The 23,348-nt window shown below is 49.2% G+C and overlaps 1 protein-coding gene across 1 annotated transcript in view; it reads right to left on the reverse strand.

The window, feature by feature from the left end:
* PTK7 (protein tyrosine kinase 7 (inactive)) overlaps positions 1-23,348 on the reverse strand; it is a 535,321-nt gene that overhangs the window by 93,557 nt on the left and 418,416 nt on the right. The window contains exons 13-14 of the mRNA XM_069236405.1: positions 22,998-23,125; positions 15,029-15,226 (exon numbers count right to left, since the gene is read on the reverse strand). Coding sequence (XP_069092506.1) covers positions 15,029-15,226; positions 22,998-23,125 — 326 coding nt within the window. The remainder of the gene's footprint in view (positions 1-15,028; positions 15,227-22,997; positions 23,126-23,348) is intronic.

The raw sequence follows: 23,348 nt of genomic DNA on the forward strand, positions 1-23,348 counted from the left end.
AACATGTCTCTAGTGTGGCAGGCTGCTGGAACCAGTCAGCCTACACAGATAGTCGGTTAAGTTTCAGGGGGCACCTCTAAGGTGCCCTCTGTGGTGTATTTTACAATAAAATGTACACTGGCATCAGTGTGCATTTATTGTGCTGAGAAGTTTGATACCAAACTTCCCAGCTTTCAGTGTAGCCATTATGGTGCTGTGGAGTTCGTGTAAAACAGACTCCCAGACCATATACTCTTACTGCTACCCTGCACTTACAATGTCTAAGGGTTTTGCTTAGACACTGTAGGGGTACAGTGCTCATGCACTGGTACCCTCACCTATGGTATAGTGCACCCTGCCTTAGGGCTGTAAGGCCTGCTAGAGGGGTGACTTATCTATACCTGCATAGGCAGTGAGAGGCTGGCATGGCACCTTGAGGGGAGTGCCATGTCGACTTACTCGTTTTGTTCTCACCAGCACACACAAGCTGGTAAGCCGTGTGTCTGTGCTGAGTGAGGGGTATCCAGGGTGGCATAAGACATGCTGCAGCCCTTAGAGACCTTCCCTGGCATCAGGGCCCTTGGTACCAGAGGTACCAGTTACAAGGGACTTATCTGGATGCCAGGGTGTGCCAATTGTGGAATCAAAAGTACAGGTTAGGGAAAGAACACTGGTGCTGGGGCCTGGTTAGCAGGCCTCAGCACACTTTCAATTCAAAACATAGCATCAGCAAAGGCAAAAAGTCAGGGGGTTACCATGCCAAGGAGGCATTTCCTTACAACGGTGTATTGAAAATGAAATCCTCTTCTAAGGGTTGTGCATGCATTTGTACTCCACGGTATGCAGCTGCCCTGGATATTACTCGGTTATAAGCTGTACTATCCTCTGGTGAAGTTCTTCTTGTGAAGAAGTGTTTGAGTGTGATGGTGGTGGCAGAGTGAGAGGTTGTGGTGAAAAAGAAAGTTGCAGTGAATATGGTGGAGAAAGCTGAAGAGGTTTCGTCTTCTCCTTCTGCTTGAAAATTGTAGGAGGCTGGACTGGCTTGTAGTGAGTACCTAGGGGTACTTGCACCTTGCACCAGGCCCAGTTATCCCTTATTAGTGTATAGGGTGTCTAGCAACCTAGGCTGATAGATAACGGTAGCTTAGCAGAGCAGCTTAGGCTGAACTAGGAGACGAGTGAAGCTCCTATAGTACCACCTAGTGTCATATGCACAATATCATAAGAAAACACAATACACAGTTATACTAAAAAATAAAGGTACTTTATTTTTATGACAATATGCCAAAGTATCTCAGAGTGTACCCTCAGTGAGAGGATAGGAAATATACACAAGATATATATACACAATACCAAAAATATGCAGTATAGTCTTAGAAAACAGTGCAAACAATGTATAGTTACAATAGGATGCAATTGGGACACATAGGGATAGGGGCAACACAAACCATATACTCCAAAAGTGGAATGCGAACCACGAATAGACCCCAAACCTATGTGACCTTGTAGAGGGTCGCTGGGACTATTAGAAAATAGTGAGGGTTAGAAAAATAGCCCACCCCAAGACCCTGAAAAGTGAGTGCAAAGTGCACTAAAGTTCCCCAAAGGACAAAGAAGTCGTGATAGGGGAATACTGCAGGAAAGACACAAACCAGCAATGCAACAACGATGGATTTCCAGTCTAGGGTACCTGTGGAACAAGGGGACCAAGTCCAAAAGTCACAAGCAAGTCGGAGATGGGCAGATGCCCAGGAAATGCCAGCTGTGGGTGCAAAGAAGCTTCTACTGGACAGAAGCAGCTAAGGTTTCTGCAGGAACGACAAGGGCTAGAGACTTCCCCTTTGGAGGACGGATCCCTCACGCCGTGGAGAGTCGTGCAGAAGTGTTTTCCCGCCAAAAGACCGCCAACAAGCCTTGCTAGCTGTAAATCGTGCGGTAAGCGTTTTTGGATGCTGCTGTGGCACCGGAGGGACCAGGATGTCGCAAATTGCGTCAGGAGACAGAGGGGACGTCGAGCAAGACAAGGAGCCCTCTCAGCAGCAGGTAGCACCCGGAGAAGTGCCAGAAACAGGCACTACGAGGATGCGTGAAACGGTGCTCACCCGAAGTTACACAAAGGAGTCCCACGTCGCCGGAGACCAACTTAGAAAGTCGTGCAATGCAGGTTAGAGTGCCGTGGACCCAGGCTTGGCTGTGCACAAAGGATTTCTGCCCGAAGTGCACAGGGGCCGGAGTAGCTGCAAAAGTCGCGGTTCCCAACAATGCAGTCTGGCGTGGGGAGGCAAGGACTTACCTCCACCAAACTTGGACTGAAGAGTCACTGGACTGTGGGGGTCACTTGGACACAGTTGCTGGATTCGAGGGACCTCGCTCGTCGTGCTGAGAGGAGACCCAAGGGACTGGTAATGCAGCTTTTTGGTGCCTGCGGTTGCAGGGGGAAGATTTCGTCGACCCACGGGAGATTTCTTCGGAGCTTCTAGTGCAGAGAGGAGGCAGACTACCCCCACAGCATGCACCACCAGGAAAACAGTCGAGAAGGCGGCAGGATCAGCGTTACAGAGTTGCAGTAGTCGTCTTTGCTACGATGTTGCAGTTTTGCAGGCTTCCAGCGCGGTCAGCTGTCGATTCCTTGGCAGAAGGTGAAGAGAGAGATGCACAGGAACTCGGATGAGCTCTTGCATTCGTTATCTAAAGTTTCCCCAGAGACAGAAACCCTAAATAGCCAGAAAAGAGGGTTTGGCTACCTAGGAGAGAGGATAGGCTAGCAACACCTGGAGGAGCCTATGAGAAGGAGTCTCTGACGTCCCCTGGTGGCACTGGCCACTCAGAGCAGTCCAGTGTGCCAGGAGCACCTCTGTTTCCAAGATGGCAGAGGTCTGGAGCACACTGGAGGAGCTCTGGACACCTCCCAGGGGAGGTGCAGGTCAGGGGAGTGGTCACTCCCCTTTCCTTTGTCCAGTTTCGCGCCAGAGCAGGGCTAAGGGGTCCCCTGAACCGGTGTAGACTGGCTTATGCAGAATTGGGCACATCTGTGCCCAAGAAAGCATTTCCAGAGGCTGGGGAAGGCTACTCCTCCCCTGCCTTCACACCATTTTCCAAAGGGAGAGGGTGTAACACCCTCTCTCAGAGGAAGTCCTTTGTTCTGCCATCCTGGGACAAGCCTGGCTTGACCCCAGGAGGGCAGAAACCTGTCTGAGGGGTTGGCAGCAGCAGCAGCTGCAGTGAAACCCCAGGAAAGGCAGTTTGGCAGTACCAGGGTCTGTGCTACAGACCACTGGGATCATGGGATTGTGCCAACTATGCCAGGATGGCATAGAGGGGGCAATTCCATGATCATAGACATGTTACATGGCCATATTCGGATTTACTATTGTGAAGCTACATATAGGTAGTGACCTATATGTAGTGCACGCGTGTAATGGTGTCCCCGCACTCACAAAGTCCGGGGAATTGGCCCTGAACAATGTGGGGGCACCTTGGCTAGTGCCAGGGTGCCCTCACACTAAGTAACTTTGCAACTAACCTTTACCAGGTAAAGGTTAGACATATAGGTGACTTATAAGTTACTTAAGTGCAGTGTAAAATGGCTGTGAAATAACGTGGACGTTATTTCACTCAGGCTGCAGTGGCAGGCCTGTGTAAGAATTGTCAGAGCTCCCTATGGGTGGCAAAAGAAATGCTGCAGCCCATAGGGGTCTCCTGGAACCCCAATACCCTGGGTACCTCAGTACCATATACTAGGGAATTATAAGGGTGTTCCAGTAAGCCAATGTAAATTGGTAAAATTGGTCACTAGCCTGTTAGTGACAATTTGGAAAGAAATGAGAGAGCATAACCACTGAGGTTCTGGTTAGCAGAGCCTCAGTGAGACAGTTAGTCACTACAGAGGTAACACATTCAGGCACACTTATGAGCACTGGGGCCCAGGCTGGCAGGGTCCCAGTGACACATACAACTAAAACAACATATATACAGTGAAAAATGGGGGCAACATGCCAGGCAAGATGGTACTTTCCTACAAAAATGTCTGCCGGTGGTGGGGCAGTATCAAGAGTCTCCTGAAATGCTAACTTTCTTTTAGTCTGTTGAGGCGGAGAAGTAATGAATTTTCCAGTCTTTTTCTAGATTTGGATTCTTCTCTGCTTGCTATCCTTACCTCTAAAATAGGTTGAATGTCCAATTCCTCCATTTGATGTTCAGAGGTATGTTCTGTGCCCTTAGAGGAATGTTCAGTCAATGTTTTGGGCACCTGCCTCATACGAGCTGTAAAGAAATGGCTCCCTGTTGCAGTTACCCCCCACTTTTTGCCTGATACTGATGCTGACTTGACTGAGAAGTGTGCTGGGACCCTGCTAACCAGGCCCCAGCACAAGTGTTCTTTCACCTAAAATGTACCATTGTCTCCACAATTGGCACAACCCTGGCATCCAGGTAAGTCCCTTGTAACTGGTACCAAGGGCCCTGATGCCAGGGAAGGTCTCTAAGGGCTGCAGCATGTCTTATGCCACCCTAGGGATCCCTCACTCAGCACAGACACACTGCTTGCCAGCTTGTGTGTGCTGGTGGGGAGAAAATGACTAAGTCGACATGGCACTCCCCTCAGGGTGCCAGGCCAACCTCACACTGCCTGTGGCATAGGTAAGTCACCCCTCTAGCAGGCCTTACAGCCCTAAGGCAGGGTGCACTATACCACAGGTGAGGGCATAGGTGCATGAGCACTATGCCTCTACAGCGTCTAAGCAAAACCTTAGACATTGTAAGTGCAGGGTAGCCATAAGAGTATATGGCCTGGGAGTCTGTCAAAAACGAACTCCACAGCTCCATAATGGCTACACTGAATACTGGGAAGTTTAGTATCAAACTTCTCAGAATAATAAACCCACACTGATGCCAGTGTTGGATTTATTAAAAAATGCACACAGAGGGCATCTTAGAGATACCCCCTGTATTTTACCCAATTGTTCAGTGCAGGGCTGACTGGTCTGTGCCAGCCTGCTGCTGAGAGACGAGTTTCTGACCTCATGCGATGAGAGCCTTTGTGCTCTCTGAGGACAGAAACAAAGCCTGCTCTGGGTGGAGGTGCTTCACACCTCCCCCCTGCAGGAACTGTAACACCTAGCAGTGAGCTTCAAAGGCTCAAGCTTCGTGTTACAATGCCCCAGGGCACTGCAGCTAGTGGAGATGCCCGCCTCCTGGACCCAGCCCCCACTTTTGGCGGCAAGTCCAGGAGAGATAATGAGAAAAACAAGGAGGAGTCACTGGCCAGTCAGGACAGCCCCTAAGGTGTCCTGAGCTGAGGTGACTCTGACTTTTAGAAATCCTCCATCTTGTAGAAGGAGGATTCCCCCAATAGGGATAGGAATGGGACCCCCTCCCCTTGGGAGGAGGCACAAAGAGGGTGTACCCACCCTCCGGGCTAGTAGCCATTGGCTACTAACCCCCCAGACCTAAACACGCCCTTAAATTTAGTATTTAAGGGCTTCCCTGAACCTAAGAATTTAGATTCCTGAAACTACAAGAAGAGGACTGCTGAGATGAAAAACCCCTGCAGAGGAAGAACAGAAGACACCAACTGCTTTGGCCCCAGACTTACCGGCCTGTCTCCTGCCTTCCAAAGAAACCTGCTCCAGCGACGCTTTCCAAGGGACCAGCGACCTCTGAATCCTCTGAGGACTGCCCTGCTTCAAGAAAGACAAGAAACTCCTGAGGACAGCGGCACTGCTCCAAAAGAACTGCAACTTTGTTTCAAGGAGCAGATTTAAAGACCCCTGCAACTCCCTGCAAGAAGCGTGAGACTTGCAACACTGCACCCGGCGACCCCGACTCGACTGGTGGAGAACCAACACCTCAGGGAGGACCCTCCGGCGACTCCAAGACCGTGAGTAACCAAAGTTGTCCCCCCTGAGCCCCCACAGCGACGCCTGCAGAGGGAATCTCGAGGCTCCTCCTGACCGCGACTGCCTGAACCTAAAGTCCCGACGGCTGGAAAAGACCCTGCACCCACAGCCCCCAGCACCTGAAGGAACGGAACTTCGGTGCAGGAGTGACCCCCAGGAGGCCCTCTCCCTTGCCCAGGTGGTGGCTACCCCGAGGAGCCCCCCCCCCCCCTTGCCTGCCTGCAACGCTGAAGAGATCCCTTGATCTCTCATAAGAAACCATTAAAAACCCGACGCGTGTTTTCACACTGCACCCGGCCGCCCCCGCGCTGCTGAGGGTGTACTTTTTGTGCTGACTTGTGTCCCCCCCGGTGCCCTACAAAACCCCCCTGGTCTGCCCTCCGAAGACGCGGGTACTTACCTGCTGACAGACTGGAACCGGGGCACCCCCTTCTCTCCATTGAAGCCTATGTGTTTAGGGCACCTCTTTGACCTCTGCACCTGACCGGCCCTGAGCTGCTGGTGTGGTGACTTTGGGGTGGCTCTGAACCCCCAACGGTGGGCTACCTTGGACCAAGAACTGAAACCTGTAAGTGACTTACTTACCTGTGAAACCTAACAAAACTTTACCTCCCCCAGGAACTGTGACAATTGCACTAAGTGTCCACTTTTAAAACAGCTTATTGTGTTTTATGTAAAAAGTATACATGCTAATGTAATGATTCAAAGTTCCTAAAGTACTTACCTGCAATACCTTTCAAATGAGATATTACATGTAGAATTTGAACCTGTGGTTCATAAAATAAACTAAGAAATGAAAATGTCACTTACCCAGTGTACATCTGTTCGTGGCATCAGTCGCAGTAGATTCGCATGTTCTGCAATAGCTCGCCATCTGGTGTTGGGCCGGAGTGTTACAAGTTGTTTTTCTTCGAAGAAGTCTTTCGAGTCACGGGACCGAGTGACTCCTCCTTTTGTGTCCATTGCGCATGGGCGTCGACTCCATCCTCGATTGTTTTTCCCCGCAGAGGGTGAGGTAGGAGTTGAATTGTAGTAATAGTGCCCATGCAATGGAGTGACTAAGTATGCACTTATTTAAGGTTGAGATGATACATATATAAATAATTGAAGGTAACTTCCAAACTGCTACAGGCTCCCGGGGAGGCGGGTGGGCACATGCGAATCTACTGCGACTGATGCCACGAACAGATGTACACTGGGTAAGTGACATTTTCAGTTCGATGGCATCTGTCGCTGTAGATACGCATGTTCTGCAATAGACTAGTAAGCAGTTATTTCCCCAAAAGCGGTGGATCAGCCTGTAGGAGTGGAAGTAGTCTGAAATAATGTCCTTAATACAGCTTGACCTACTGTGGCTTGTTGTGCGGATAACACGTCTACACAGTAGTGCTTGGTGAATGTGTGAGGCGTAGACCATGTGGCTGCCTTACATATTTCTTGCATTGGGATGTTTCCTAGAAAGGCCATGGTAGCACCTTTCTTTCTGGTTGAGTGTGCCCTTGGTGTAATGGGCAGCTGTCGTTTAGCTTTAAGGTAGCAGATTTGGATGCATTTAACTATCCATCTGGCTATACCTTGTTTTGAAATTGGGTTTCCTGCATGAGGTTTTTGAAATGCAATAAAGAGTTGTTTAGTCTTTCTGATGTTCTTTGTTCTGTCAATGTAATACATTAATGCTCTTTTGACATCTAATGTATGTAGTGCCCTTTCAGCTATGGTATCTGGCTGTGGAAAGAACACCGGAAGTTCCACTGTTTGATTTAGATGGAACGGTGAAATAACCTTTGGCAAAAATTTAGGATTGGTCCTTAGGACGACTTTATTTTTGTGTAGTTGTATAAAAGGTTCCTGTATAGTAAACGCCTGAATCTCGCTTACTCTTCTCAGGGAAGTAATGGCGATGAGAAATGCCACCTTCCAGGTTAGGAACTGTATGTCGCAGGAGTGCATGGGTTCAAAAGGTGGACCCATAAGTCTAGTTAGGACAACATTTAGGTTCCATGAAGGAACAGGTAGTGTTCTTGGTGGTATAATTCTCCTAAGGCCCTCCATGAATGCTTTAATGACTGGTATTTTATATAGGGAAGTTGAATAGGTAGTCTGCAGGTATGCAGATATTGCTGCAAGGTGAATCTTAATGGAAGAGAAAGCTAGGTTAGATTTTTGTAAGTGAAGCAAGTAACCCACTACATGTTCTGGAGTTGTGTGTAATGGTTGTATTTGATTAATATGGCAGTAGCAAACAAACCTCTTCCATTTACTTGCATAGCAGTGCCTGGTGGATGGCCTTCTTGCTTGTTTTATGACTTCCATACGTTCTTGGGTAAGTTGCAAGTGCCCGAATTCTAGGATTTCAGGAGCCAGATTGCTAGATTCAGCGATGCTGGATCTGGGTGTCTGATCTTTTGGTTGTGCTGTGTCAACAGATCTGGCCTGTTGGGCAATTTGATGCAGGGTACCACTGATAGGTCTAGCAGCGTTGTGTACCAGGGTTGCCTTGCCCAAGTTGGTGCTATCAATATGAGTTTGAGTTTGCTTTGACTGAGTTTGTTTACCAGGTAAGGAAGGAGAGGGAGAGGAGGAAAAGCGTAAGCAAATATCCCTGACCAGTTCATCCATAGGGCATTGCCTTGGGATTGTTTGTGTGGGTATCTGGATGCGAAGTTTTGGCATTTTGCGTTCTCCCTTGTCGCAAACAAGTCTATCTGAGGTGTTCCCCAGAGTTTGAAATAAGTGTTCAGTATTTGGGGGTGAATTTCCCATTCGTGGACCTGTTGGTGATCTCGAGAGAGATTGTCTGCGAGTTGATTTTGTATCCCTGGTATAAACTGTGCAATTAGGCGAATTTGGTTGTGAATTGCCCAATGCCAAATTTTTTGTGCTAACATGCTTAACTGCGTGGAGTGCGTCCCTCCCTGCTTGTTTAGATAATACATTGTTGTCATGTTGTCTGTTTTGACGAGAATGTATTTGTGAACTATTATTGGTTGGAAAGCTTTTAGTGCTTGAAAAACTGCAAGAAGTTCTAGGTGATTGATATGCAGTTTTGTTTGCTGTACGTTCCATTGTCCTTGTATGCTGTGTTGATCGAGGTGTGCTCCCCACCCTGTCATGGAAGCATCTGTTGTTATTACGTACTGTGGCACTGGGTCTTGGAAAGGCCGCCCCTTGTTTAAATTTATGTTGTTCCACCACAGAAGCGAGAGGTAAGTTTGGCGGTCTATTAACACCAGATCTAGAAGGTGACCCTGTGCTTGAGACCACTGTGATGCTAGGCATTGTTGTAAGGGCCTCATGTGCAGTCTTGCGTTTGGGACAATGGCTATGCATGATGACATCATGCCTAGGAGTTGTAATACCATCTTTGCTTGTATCTTTTGTGTCGGATACATGCGTTGTATGATGGTGTTGAAATTTTGAATTCTTTGTGGACTTGGAGTGGCTACTCCTTTTGATGTGTCTATTATGGCTCCCAGGTATTGTTGTACCTTGCGTGGCCGAATTTTGGATTTTGTGAAATTGACGGTGAACCCTAGTTTGAAGAGGGTTTGTATGATATGATTTGTGTGATTTGAGCACTCTATTAACGAATGGGCCTTGATTAGCCAGTCGTCTAGATATGGGAACACATGTATTTGCTGCCTTCTGATGTGTGCAGCGACTACCGCTAGACATTTGGTAAAGACTCTTGGTGCGGTTGTTAATCCGAAAGGCAGTACCTTGAATTGGTAATGTATTCCTTTGAATACAAACCTTAGGTATTTCCTGTGCGATGGGTGAATTGGTATATGGAAATAAGCATCCTTGAGGTCTAAAGTTGCCATGTGGTCGTGCAGCTTTAGCAATGGCAGTACTTCTTGTAGTGTGACCATGTGGAAGTGGTCTGATTTGATGAAAGTGTTGACTACTCTGAGGTCTAGGATTGGTCTCAGTGTTTTGTCCTTCTTTGGTATCAGAAAGTACAGTGAGTAAACTCCTGTGTTTATTTGTGTGTTTGGCACTAATTCGATTGCATTCTTTTGCAATAGTGCCTGCACTTCTATCTCTAGGAGATTGGAATGGTGTGTTGTTAAATTTTGTGCTTTTGGTGGTATGTTTGGAGGGAACTGTAGAAATTCTATGCAGTAACCATGTTGGATAATTGCTAGAACCCAAGTGTCTGTAGTGATTTTCTCCCATGCTCTGTAATAATGACCTATTCGTCCCCCCACTGGTGTTGTGTGGAGGGGGTGAGTGACATGTGAGTCACTGTTTAGTAGTAGGGGTTTTGGGGCTTTGGAATCTTCCTCTATTTCTAGGGAATTGCCCTCCTCTATATTGTCCCCGAAAACCTCCTCTATACTGTCCTTGGTAACTGGACGGTGTGGCTTGTGAGGTGCTGGCTTGTGTGCTTTGACCCCGAAACCCCCCTCGAAAGGGCGTTTTACGGAATGAGCTGTAATTCCCTCTGCTCTGCGGGGAGTAGAGTGCGCCCATGGCTTTGGCAGTGTCCGTATCTTTTTTGAGTTTCTCAATCGCTGTGTCCACTTCTGGACCGAACAGTTCTTTTTCATTAAAAGGCATATTGAGAACTGCTTGTTGAATCTCTGGTTTAAATCCAGACGTTCGGAGCCATGCATGCCTTCTGATAGTTACAGATGTATTAATTGTTCGTGCAGCTGTATCTGCAGCGTCCATGGAGGAGCGGATCTGGTTGTTGGAGATGGCCTGTCCCTCCTCAACCACTTGTTTGGCCCTATTTTGGAAGTCTTTGGGCAGATGTTCAATGAGATGTTGCATCTCGTCCCAGTGGGCTCTGTCATAGCGCGCAAGTAGTGCCTGGGAGTTCGCGATGCGCCACTGGTTTGCAGCTTGTGCTGCGACTCTCTTACCAGCTGCATCAAACTTGCGGCTTTCTTTATCTGGGGGTGGTGCATCTCCAGATGTGTGAGAGTTGGCCCTTTTCCTAGCTGCTCCTACAACAACAGAGTCTGGTGGCAGCTGTGTTGTGATGAAAGCCGGGTCTGTAGGAGGCGGCTTATACTTTTTTTCCACCCTTGGTGTGATTGCCCTACTTTTGACCGGGTCCTTAAATATGTCTTTTGCGTGCCGGAGCATACCAGGGAGCATAGGCAGGCTTTGGTAGGAGCTGTGGGTGGAGGAGAGTGTGTTGAACAAGAAATCATCCTCGACCTGTTCTGAGTGGAGGCTTACGTTGTGAAATTGTGCTGCTCTAGCCACCACCTGAGAGTACGCGGTGCTGTCTTCTGGTGGAGATGGTTTGGTAGGGTATGCCTCTGGGCTGTTATCTGACACTGGGGCGTCGTATAGGTCCCATGCGTCCTGGTCTTGGTCACCCTGGCTCATGGTGGTGTGAGCTGGGGAGTGTGATGGCGTTTGTGCTGGTGAAACGTTAATCACGGGCGGAGGAGAGGGTGGTGGTGTAACTCTTTTCACCACTTTTGGTTGTGGTGCTTGTTCCGTCTGGAACTCCAACCTTCTCTTTCTCCTAATGGGGGGAAGGGTGCTTATTTTTCCTGTCCCCTGCTGAATGAAGATACGCTTTTGCGTATGGTCCGCATCAGTTGCTTGTAGCTCTTCCTCAAACCTATGCTTCTGCATTTGGGAGGTTAGCGAGTGCTCTTCTGTATAAGAGCCTGAAGCTGGGTCGCTTGCAGTTTGTTTCGGCGTCGAAACTTTGTCTGCGTGTTTTTTCGGCTCCGAGGTGACTTTTTTCCTTTTCGGGGCCGAAACCTCTCGGCGTCGATCTGTTTCGGTGCCGCTGTCTCGGCGTCGAGCCGTGTCCACACCGGCATCTCGGTGTCGAGGCTTGTCTCCAGCACTTTCTCGGTCCCGAGAAGGCTGCGTGCCGGTGTCTCGACCGGAGTCGGACGATCTCGGCACTGTTTGGGCCTTTTTCGGTGCCGACGGTCGGTCACCGATTTTATGGGTTGAGCCATGGCCTGGTGGCAGTGGCGTCCCCTGGGCCTTGTAAATGTTTCTTTGTGTGGTTTTCGACGTCTTACTCACGGTTTGTGTATCGTCGAATCCTTCGGAGTCTGAGTCTTGGATCGAGAAGGTACCTTCCTCTTCCTGTTCCTCGAACTCCCGTCGGGCTGTCGGTGCGGACGCCATTTGAAGTCTTCTGGCTCGACGGTCTCGGAGTGTTTTTCGGGACCGGAACGCACGACAGGCCTCGCAGGTGTCTTCGCTGTGCTCAGGTGACAGGCACAGGTTGCAGACCAAGTGTTGGTCTGTGTAGGGGTATTTATTGTGGCATTTGGGGCAGAAACGGAACGGGGTCCGTTCCATCGGCGTTCTTCAGCACGCGGTCGGGCCGACCAGGCCCCGACGGAGGATCGAAAAACTACCCCGAAGGGCACCGGAGCTCTTCGATCTTCGATGCGGTGTTGAATCTAAGTATGCCGATCCCGAACGCAACAATACCGACTAAAATCTTCCGAAATTAACTATTTTTTCTGTTCCGAAACTCGGAGCGACAGGAACACGTCCGAACCCGATGGCGGAAAAAAAACAATCGAGGATGGAGTCGACGCCCATGCGCAATGGACACAAAAGGAGGAGTCACTCCGTCCCGTGACTCGAAAGACTTCTTCGAAGAAAAACAACTTGTAACACTCCGGCCCAACACCAGATGGCGAGCTATTGCAGAACATGCGTATCTACAGCGACAGATGCCATCGAACATATATTTTTCTATAACAAAACCTATTGGCTGGATTTGTCTCTGAGTGTGTGTTCCTCATTTATTGCCTGTGTGTATGTACAACAAATGCTTAACACTACTCCTTTGATAAGCCTACTGCTCGACCACACTACCACAAAATAGAGCATTAGTATTATCTCTTTTTGCCACTATCTTACCTCTAAGGGGAACCCTTGGACTCTGTGCAGGCTATTCCTTACTTTGAAATAGCACATACAGAGCCAACTTCCTACACAAGCCAAAAGCCTTGTCTCCTCTGTATAAGATGATGTTTTCGGCTCTGAAGTCGGACCGAGATGTTTCGGGTCTCAAGCAGAGCATACTCTTTTCAGATCCGTTGATCTTGGGTGTCAGCTTGGTTCGAAGGTTGAGGTTTGTAATTTTCGGCTCGACCCAAACACCAAAACAGGCGTGGTAACCTGTTGGAGTGTTTTGGCCTTTTTTGGTGCTGAACCCAAGGGTCAGGCGACGATTAATTTTTTCTGGGTGAAACCATGGCTTGACAGCAGTAATGCACCCAAGGCCTTGCCTTATTTTTTAAAAGCTGATGTTGGGGCTGGTGCACTCACGTACTGCGCTGCTGCTACTGGCTGGCTGTCATTGTCTGAACCCTGCTCGGATTCGGAGTCTGGGATCGAAACTTCCGTTTGTGCATGCTCCTCTACGAGAGTGTGGGTGGTGGACTCCGTGTGCTTGGACACCACCTCCAGTCTTCGTGCCCTTCGATCGCATAATGTTTTCTTCGATCGAAAAGACAGACACACCTCACTGCTTTCCTCTCGATGTTCCGCAGAAAGACAGATTACAAACCAAGTGCTGGTCGGTATAAGGATATTTTGCGTGGCACAGAGGACAGAATTGGAATGGAGTCCGATCCATAAGGCTATGACCCAGTAGGCCCGAAAAAGGCCCAAGGAGGGTGCAGGCGCCCGAAAGGGCGTTTCCTTGATCCCGACGGTACTATCGGATCGAGTGCAGAAGAAACTGCGTTTGAAACAATACCAATGGTATGAGAAACGTTTGAGCAAGTATAGAGTTTCCGAATTGAAAGTCCTGGAGCGAGAGGGAACAAGTCCGAACCCGACGGCGGAAAGAAAACAATCTAATAAAGGAGTCAATGCCCATGGGCACTATCACCGAGAGGAGGAGTCACTTGATCCTGTGACACGAAAAAAAGACTTATTAGAAGAAAAATAACTTGTAACACTCCGAGCCCAAGACTAGATGGCGAGATATGCAATATTTTGAATATGTTTCCCCTCAACAGTGCAGATGCACTTTACCTTTTATAATTGATCCCACTCATGACTGGGTGACACTTTACATCCTATTTCAAGAGGTTTAAATGCAAGGCTGATGAAATAAATTCAGACATGGTACTAGTGTGTACACAGATACTCAAACTTCAGCGATAACATTGGACTGGCCCTGTGTGACCTCCTGGGTGTGTTTACAACACCCTCAAACTTGAGCGATATCAGCAGTCTGGCCATGTGTGACCCGTGGGTGTGAGTACAGAGACCCTCAAACTTGAGAGTTATCACCGGGCTGGCCAGGTGTGACCCCCATAGTGTGTGGGACAAACGCGCTCAGACTTGAGATGTATCACCAGGCTGGCCATGTGTGACCCCCTGGGTGTGAGTACAGAGACGCTCAGATTTGAGGACTAGCCATGTGTGACCCTCTGTGTGAATGTGTGTGTACTGAGACCCTCAAACTTGAGGTGTGTGTGTAAGGAAATGCCTCCTTGGCATGGTTACCCCCTGACTTTTTGCCTTTGCTGATGCTATGTTTTGAATTGAAAGTGTGCTGAGGCCTACTAACCAGGCCCCAGCACCAGTGTTCTTTCCCTAACCTGTACTTTTGTTTTACACAATTGGCACACCCTGGCATCCAGGTAAGTCCCTTGTAACTATTGGCTGGATTTGTCTCTGAATGTGTGTTCCTCATTTATTGCCTGTGTGTATGTACAACAAATGCTTAACACTACTCCTTTGATAAGCCTACTGCTCGACCACACTACCACAAAACAGAGCATTAGTATTATCTCTTTTTGCCACTATCTTACCTCTAAGGGGAACCCTTGGACTCTGTGCATGCTATTCCTTACTTTGAAATAGCACATACAGAGCCAACTTCCTACAGTGTGTGTGTGTGTGTGTGTGTGTGTGTGTGTGTGTGTGTGTGTGTGTGTGTGTGTGTGTGTGTGTGTGTGTGTGTGTGTGTGTGTGTGTGTGTACCCTCCAACTTGAGAGGTATCAGCAGACGGGTCAGGTGTGATCCTTGTGCTGGGACCCTCAAACTTGAGAGGTATCAGCGGACTGGCCATGGACGATCCCTGTGTATGTATACTGAGACGCTCAAACTTGAGAGATATCACCTGACGGGCCAGTCCTTGGCAGCATGGAGCATCCAGGTCCTTCATGCAAAGAGTAGGACAACTCACCGTTCAAGCATTCCATCTCCGGCTCCTCGCCCTCGGGGTTCTTGTGCTGCCGCTTGGCTTTTCGCCGCTTCTTGCAGTAGAACATGAGGCCAAGCACGATGATGATGTAGGCCACAGCTGCACCAACTGACAGCCCGATGGTCTGGATCATTTTGTAGGGTGTGGGGCTCGTGGGGTCCATCCCAGGGCTCGGTTTCTCTAAAGGACACCAAAAGAAGCATGATGAGTTCCTTCTGAGGTAGTTAATCAGAGACTGATTTCAGGCCGCACTTGAGTAGGCGCATAAGGTGGTACGTGGCATATAAGACACAGGTTACTCACCTGTAAACCTTACTTCCTTTCAGGGGACCATGCTTTGAGGGCACAAGAGGCTAAACATACACACAAATATTCTTTCACCAAATGATAGTTTTCTTTAGAAACAGTCAATTACAAAATGTCACTAGTTTAAAATAAGTGACAAGAAAAATGTCTATTGCAATCCGTTTTGTTTTAAGGAAAAATGGAAGAAAACAGGACAAAATTAGCAGGCCAGCTTTCAGAGGCAGAACATCACTGATCCTTTATGGACACATGGACCATCAGTATCCATCCTGAATTGTCAGTGGCAGACCTCAGCTCTTTTACTTGTTTATTTTTAGAGAGGTGTGGTATCCTTATTTCACAACAGACATCCTCTCTTTCCACTGGAATGGAAGGAAGACTGCTTTGACTTCATTGTCTGCGACGATAGCACTGAAGGGGGGGGACTCGGATTACACGTAAATAACTTTTCCTTCTACTTCAGCGGATCTCCATGGGGTATAAAAAAAAACACTGCATAGAGTTTTGAGCCCATTTGTTCAAAGACAAGGACTGGCACAGCAGATAAGTCTGCCCAGCTTACCATGTTTCTGTGTGTGCAAACAGAACCAACATGCAAAAAAAGTCACAAATATAAAATGAAAGGAGCAGCCCAAGAGTCCAGCACACAAGCCCCGTCATGCGGATGCGCGCTTGTGATCAGGCAGAAGGCGGTCAGCAACAGTGCAAGGCAGCCAATAAGGTGAGCTGATCCACCGCCTCATGCTGTGTGCTGGGACAGCAGCTGAGTTTGAATTACGCTTGACTAAAGCAATGGATGAAGAAGCCTGAATGAATGTTTATACAAATGTATTTTTATTACAAATATGAGGAAATGGAGTATATTATATGGTTGGGTTGTGTGATTTTACCATGTAATACACTTACCAACCCCTTCAGGACTCTTAAGTTTCGTTTGTAAAACCTTCAGCTCAACGTTGAGTAGCTGTGGCTCTCGGCAGCAAGGCTTACATAAAAGGGACAAGTGTTAAGCATTTAAACAGCACCAAAACAATGGAAGAAGAGATTGACAAGACACCAAAGAAATCAGTCACCAATTTGTAAAATTAGACTATATTTACATGTATTGTTAGGCAATACAATTAAAAAGATCCACCAGAGGGTTGCAGAGATATAGAATTTACAAGGCATAGTAAATCAAAACATTTCATTCAAACCTGAAAAAGCACTGGAAAAGTCAACAAATTTGACACTTAAAAACGTTTTCAGTAAAAAGTTGGGCTAGCTGTAATACAATCATAAACTCACTTTAGATGACCAACTCCAGTAGGGAAGCGAGCCAGTCTGACCAGCCAGGCCCTCAGAAGGTGAAGTCGTCTTCATGTAGCTACAGAAACTTTTATCCCTTGCAGGTTTTTCTTTTAAAACTGGTCCTGATGCAAGGGATGAAGGATGCTGACGATGCTCAAAGGAGGCTTTGGATATGATGCGGTCAATGGGAGTTTTGCAGTGACTACTGCTCAGTCAGGGGGTGAGGTAATCCTTGTCACAGGGTCGACATATCCCTGGAAGTCCTTTAAGTGCTGACAATACAGTTACGACTAGACTATCAATCATCCAGTACTGCAGCCAAAAGCCAATCCATCCTGGGTCTGTAACTCGTCCTCTGGAGGTCCCTGCAGGTGCAGCTTTGTAGGTCGGGTTTAGTCCCTGGTGCTGTTAGGCAGCGGTTGGCGGCGGATGAAGAGTTGGGGCAACCAACTTGCTCAAGCAAGCTTCTTCAGCTGTGTTCCTTTGCTGCGAAGAGGAGGCCGGTCAGCCGGCTCTTGAGTTCTCTTGGCTTTGGTTGGGCTCTGGAGAAGGCGCCTCCTTGAGCAGGACACAGCAGACAGTCCCTCTCCTTTGCTAGGCACCAGGTGCAGTCCACAACGGTGCAGCCTCTCTCTGTTGTGTCCACGGAGCAGCAGGGCAGTCCTCCTTCGATCTGAGCTCGGGGTGCCCAGCATCAGCACTACCTCCATTGTACATGCGTGGATGTGAGGTTTGGAGGACATCATTTCCCTAATTGTTTAGGCCAGTCGTGCACAATATCCAGGCTGGACAGCTGCAGTTCTGTGTTACTGGAGATGCTCCGGAGTCCAGCTGATAAACGTTGTGCCGGACAGGCTCATTTTGAGCCAACGTACTCTAATCTTACCACCATTTAAGCATGTACTTGTCTGCCAATCAGGAAACCCTTTTTTTCCTTCTTTAAATTAACTAATTAAGTTATGACAGGAATCATATGCCCCAAGTAAGGGTGACAATCAAATAAAATATACATTCCATTCGGCAAATCGAGGGAGTAATTTCGATCATATTACAGTCCAATCGTGTTTAGTGAAGCAACTTCAAGGCCAGGTAGGAGGACAGCATGAGCATTTTCACCACGTCAACAGGAACGTACCCCAGCGAAAGCGACCCAAACCCAAGATGCAACTAAGGATCTGCAGCCAATATCATTAAGGGAAGGAACCATGCTTGCAGCCGCCAGGATTAAAACCATTCTACCTTTGAGTCACCTGGAAGATCCCTCCTTTACTGCGAGGGGTTTCACAGCCTCCACTGGTCCATAAGGCACGGAACACCCTCTGACAAGAGGCAAAATCTACTGAAGATCATTTAACTGTACCAAAAAAGAACATCTTTTTTTCCTTTGCTAGCCTGAATAGGTCAGGGTTTTGTCAGCACAGCTGTCAAACCGACCTAATGTACAACTGTAAGGAAATGCCTCCTTGGCATGGTTACCCCCTAACATTTTTCCGTTGCTGATGCCAAGTTATGATTTGAAAGTGTGCTGAGGCCTGCTAACCAGGCCCCAGCACCAGTTTTCTTTCCCTAAACTGTACCTTTGTCTCCACAATTGGCACAACCCTGGGACTCAGGTAAGTCCCTTGTAACTAGTACCCCCGGTACCAAGGATCCTGATGCCACGGAAGGTCTCTAAGGGCTGCAGCATGTCTTATGCCACCCTGGGGACCCCTCACTCAGCACATGCACACTGCCTCACAGCTTGTGTGTGCTGGTGGGGAGAAAATGACTAAGTCGACATGGCACTCCCCTCAGAGTGCCATGCAAACCTCACACTGCCTGTGGCATAGGTAAGTCACCCCTCTAGCAGGCCTTACAGCCCTAAGGCAGGGTGCACTATACCATAGGTGAGGGCATAGGCGCATGTGCACTATGCCCCTACAGTGTCTAAGCAAAACCTTAGACATTGTAAATGCAGGGTAGCCGTAAGAGTATATGGTCTGGGAGTTTGTCAAACACGAACGCCACAGTTCCATAATGGCTACACTGAAAACTGGGAAGTTTGGTATCAAACGTCTCAGCACAATAAATGCACACTGATGCCAGTGTGCAATGTATTGTAACATACACCCAGAGGGCATCTTAGAGATGCCCCCTAAATACCAACCCGACGTCTAGTATAGGCTGACCAGTTTCTGCCAGCCTGCCACACACCAGACATGTTGCTGGCCACATGGGGAGAGTGCCTTTGTCACTTTGTGGCCAGGAACAAAGCGTGTACTGGGTGGAGGTGCTTCTCACCTCCTACTGCAAGAACTGTAACACCTGGCAGTGAGCCTCAAATGCTCATGCCGGTTACAGCGCCCGAGGGCATCCCAGCTAGTGGAGATGCCCGCCCCTCCGCCCACTGCCCCCACTTTTGGTGGCAAGGCTGGAGGAGATAATGAGAAAAACAAGGAGGAGTCACCCACCAGTCAGGACAACCCCTAAGGGGTCCTGAGCTGAGGTGACCCTTACTTTTAGAAATCCTCCATCTTGAGTTTGGAGGATTTCTCCAAAAGGATTAGGGATGTGCCCCCCCTGCATACAGGGAGGAGGCACAAAGAGGGTCTAGCCACCCTCAGGGACAGTATCCATTGGCAACTGCCCTCCCAGACCTAAACACACCCCTAAATTCAGTATTTAGGGGCTCCCCAGATCCCAGGAAATCAGATTCCTGCAACCTGAAGAAACAAGAAGGACTGCTGACCTACAAGCCTGCAGAGAAGACAGACTACAACTGCTTTGGCCCCAGCCCTACCGGCCTGCTTCTAACTTCGAAAACCTGCAACCAGCGACGCATCCGACAGGGGCCAGCGACCTCTGAAGCCTCAGAGGACTGCCCTGGACTAAAGGACCAATAAACTCCGGTGAGCAGCAGCCCTGCTCAAAACCAGCTACTTCTTTGCAACAAAGAAACAACTTTCAAAGACTGCACGTTTCCAGCCGGAAGCGTGAGACTCCACACTCTGCAGCAGACGCCCCCGGCGACTGCGAGCGCGTGAGTAACCAGAGACGACCCCCCCTGAGCCCCCACAGCGACGCCTGCAGAGAGAATCCAGAGGCTCCCCCTGATCGCGACTGCCTTTAACAAGGGACCTGATGCCTGGAACCAGCACTGCACCCACACCGCAACCAGGACCTGAACGAACCGAAGCTCAGTGCAAGAGAGACCCCCAGATCTAGCCCAGGTGGTGGCTATGCCGAGAAGCCCCCCCTGTGCCCGCCTGCATCGCTAGGGTGACCCCCGGGTCCCTCCATTGTTTTCTACCTAACTACGCCTGCTTCGCACACTGCACCCGGCCGCCCCTGTGCCACTGAGGGTGTGTTTTGTGTGCCTACTGGTGTCCCCCCCCCAGTGCTCTACAAAACCCCCCCTGGTCTGCCCCTGAGGATGCAGGTACTTACCTGCTGGCAGAGTAGAACTGGAGCACCCCTGTTCCCCATAGGCGCCTATGTGTTTTCGGCACCACTTTGATCTCTGCACCTGACCGGCCCTGAGCTGCTGGTGTGGTAACTTTGGGGTTGCCTTGAACCCCCAACGGTGGGCTACCTATGCCCCAGAACTGAGACTTGTAAGTGTTTTACTTACCTCACAAACTAACCTTTACTTACCTCCCCCAGGAACTGTTGATTTTTGCACTGTGTCCACTTTGAAAATAGCTTATTGACATTTTTACTAAGACTGTATATGATATTGATTTTATTCAAAGTTCCTAAAGTATCTAAGTGAAGTACCTTTCATTTAAAGTGTTGTTTGTAAATCTTGAACCTGTGGTTCTTAAAATAAACTAAGAAAATATATTTTTCTATACAAAAACCTATTGGCCTGGAATTGTCTTTGAGTGTGTGTTCCTCATTTATTGCCTGTGTGTACAACAAATGCTTAACACTACTCCTTTGATAAGCCTACTGCTCGACCACACTACCACAAAATAGAGCATTAGAATTATCTCTTTTTGCCACTATCTTACCTCTAAGGGGAACCCTTGGACTCCGTGCACGCTATCTCTTACTTTGAAATAGTACATACAGAGCCAACTTCCCACAATAACATATACATAGAACTGGGTCTGCAGATTTCCTCCAATGGCCTTCTTCAACCAGCCCCTTTCAGCCACTGGCTTGACACTTTCTAATAATGTCTTGGCTCAACCAAGAGTATTCCCCTCTCCCCTAATGGCTGAGTTGGTATAACCTTCCCCTCCAATCGAGGTCATGCGCTTAAGAAAATGATGGACTATTTGACTACAAAAGTAGCACCCAATGGCACTCAACTGTTTGCTGCAAGTTCCCCTGTCGTGCCTGGTCCTGCTTGCTCCCTCCTACGCATCTGTCGAGGTCCGCTCTCTGTCCTCCTCCCGCTCTCTCCGGCAGGTGTCTGGCTCATTGCCACAGGCTCCTTCCTACCCCATCTGTCGAGGTCCGCTCTCTGTCCTCCTCCTCCCTCTCTCTCCGGCAGGGGTCTGGCTCATTGCCACAGGCTCCCTCCTCCCCATCTGTCGGGGTCCGCTCTCTGTTCCTACCTCCCTCTCCGGCAGTGGTCTGGGCCATTGCCACGGGCTCCCTCCTACCCCAACTGTCGAGGTCCGCTCTCTGCTCCTCCCGCTCTCTCCGGCAGGGGTCTGGCTCATTGCCACAGGCTCCCTCCTCCCCATCTGTCGAGGTCTGCTCTCTGTCCTCCCCCTCTCTCTCCGGGAGGGGTCTGGGTCATTGCCACAGGCTCCCTCCTCCCCATCTGTCAAGGTCCGCTCTCTGCTCCTCCTCCCGCTCTCTCCGGCAGGGGTCTGGCTCATTGCCACAGGCTCCCTCCTCCCCATCTGTCGAGGTCCGCTCTGTCCTCCTCCCTCCCCGGCAGGGGTCTGGCTCATTGCCACAGGCTCCCTCCTACCCATCTGTCGAGGTCCGCTCTCTGTCCTCCTCCCTCCCTCCCCGGCAGGGGTCTGACTCATTGCCACAGGCTCCCTCCTCCCCATCTGTCGAGGTCCGCTCTCTGTCCTCCTTCCTCCCTCCCCGGCAGGGGTCTGGCTCATTGCCACAGGCTCCCTCCTCCCCATCTGTCGAGGTCCGCTCTCTGCTCCTCCTCTCTCTCTCTAGCAGGGGTCTGGCTCATTGCCACGGGCTCCCTCCTCCCCATCTGTCGAGGTCTGCTCTCTGTCCTCCTCTCTCTCCGGCAGGGGTCTGGCTCATTGCCACAGGCTCCCTCCTCCCCATCTGTCGAGGTCCGTTCTCTGTCCTCCTCCCTCCCTCCCTCCCCGGCAGGGGTCTGGCTCATTGCCACAGGCTCCCTCCTCCCCATCCGTCGAGGTCCGCTCTCTGTCCTCCTCTCTCTTCGGCAGGGGTCTGGCTCATTGCCACAGGCTCCTCCATCATTGCCAGCACATCCCAGCTCTCCTGTCTCTCTTCCCCTGCCATCAGCTGGTGCTACAGCATACCCGGTCTTTGTGTCTCTGAAGTGGCGGGATGAGCGAGGCACTGTCATCCTTCCTGTCTACACGTGTGGTCTGTTCTGGCGCATTAGCGTGGAGAACAGAAACAAACCCAGCAGTACAGCAAGTGGCTGCACTTCTACTGCATCTGCTATTCCACCACATATGCCTGCACTGTGCCCAGTGCCTACCCTAGTCCTCGACATGGCGTCTGCAACCCTCAACGTCCTCAGTCCTGCAATGCTTCATCTCCCTCACAATGTTTCCGTGGAACTCATTCAGTCTTCCTTCCTTGATGTTTATCGCCGTTTGAGCAGTACCCAGACACTGTTTCTGCTACATCCTACCGCTTGCCTTCTCCACCATCCCTTCCTTGACAGTAATTTCTCCTTCCCTCCTTGTGGTCTTTCACTGCCTCCTTGCTCCCCCAGATACCTCTTCCCTGCCCCCTCCCCGGTCCTCGCTGGCTACCTTTACTAACATTGCTTCCCTACACCCTGCCTAAAGCCTCATCCTCTCTACTGCCACTTCCTCTACCGCATTCAACAGGCGCGCTATCATGAAATACGAGTACATGTACACAGCAAACAGAATCCATACCTTTTGGCTTGGACAATGCTTGTTTGATGCAGTTTCCCTACCTTTTCATTATAAGGTGAGGGTAGGGGCTTAGTGCTGGGATGGGAGTAAGAAGCACAACATCCTCCTCCTCTCTAATTACTCCTAGGAGGTGGACGTGCAGATAGGACACGAGCTGCCACTAAATATGGACAGATACATGATAGCAAAGAATTTACAAAGGCTGTAAAGCTGAATATGCTGAATAACAAGGACATGTTTGCCATGATGCAATGTCTACATGACAGACTGGAACAAGGCCTCTACTTTAACAATTCAGCTCGTCTTACCTACAACATACAGGGAAACCTCCTTCTGCTTGATATTACACATGTTCCCAGCGATGCAAGTATACTTTCCGGAATCCTCGCTAGTGACATCATAGATCACGAGGGACCCATTGAGCATGATCTCAATCCTGCAAAGAAGAAAATTCAATAAGTAAAGTACTGAGGGTCTGGAAATAAAAACAAACTACATTTTTGCAAGTATTTAATTCAAAGTTAAGAATGACCAAGACAGTGTGTATAAGGAAAATTAACTCCCCTCTAACGCACCACAATGTGCTCACTGAGCATGGGTCTTTAAATGTAGAAAATAAATGACTAACCCCTGATGTAATAGACAGTTCGTCTTTTGGA

Source organism: Pleurodeles waltl, chromosome 5 (assembly GCF_031143425.1).
Source record: "Pleurodeles waltl isolate 20211129_DDA chromosome 5, aPleWal1.hap1.20221129, whole genome shotgun sequence".
Classification (NCBI taxonomy): Eukaryota; Metazoa; Chordata; class Amphibia; order Caudata; family Salamandridae; genus Pleurodeles; species Pleurodeles waltl.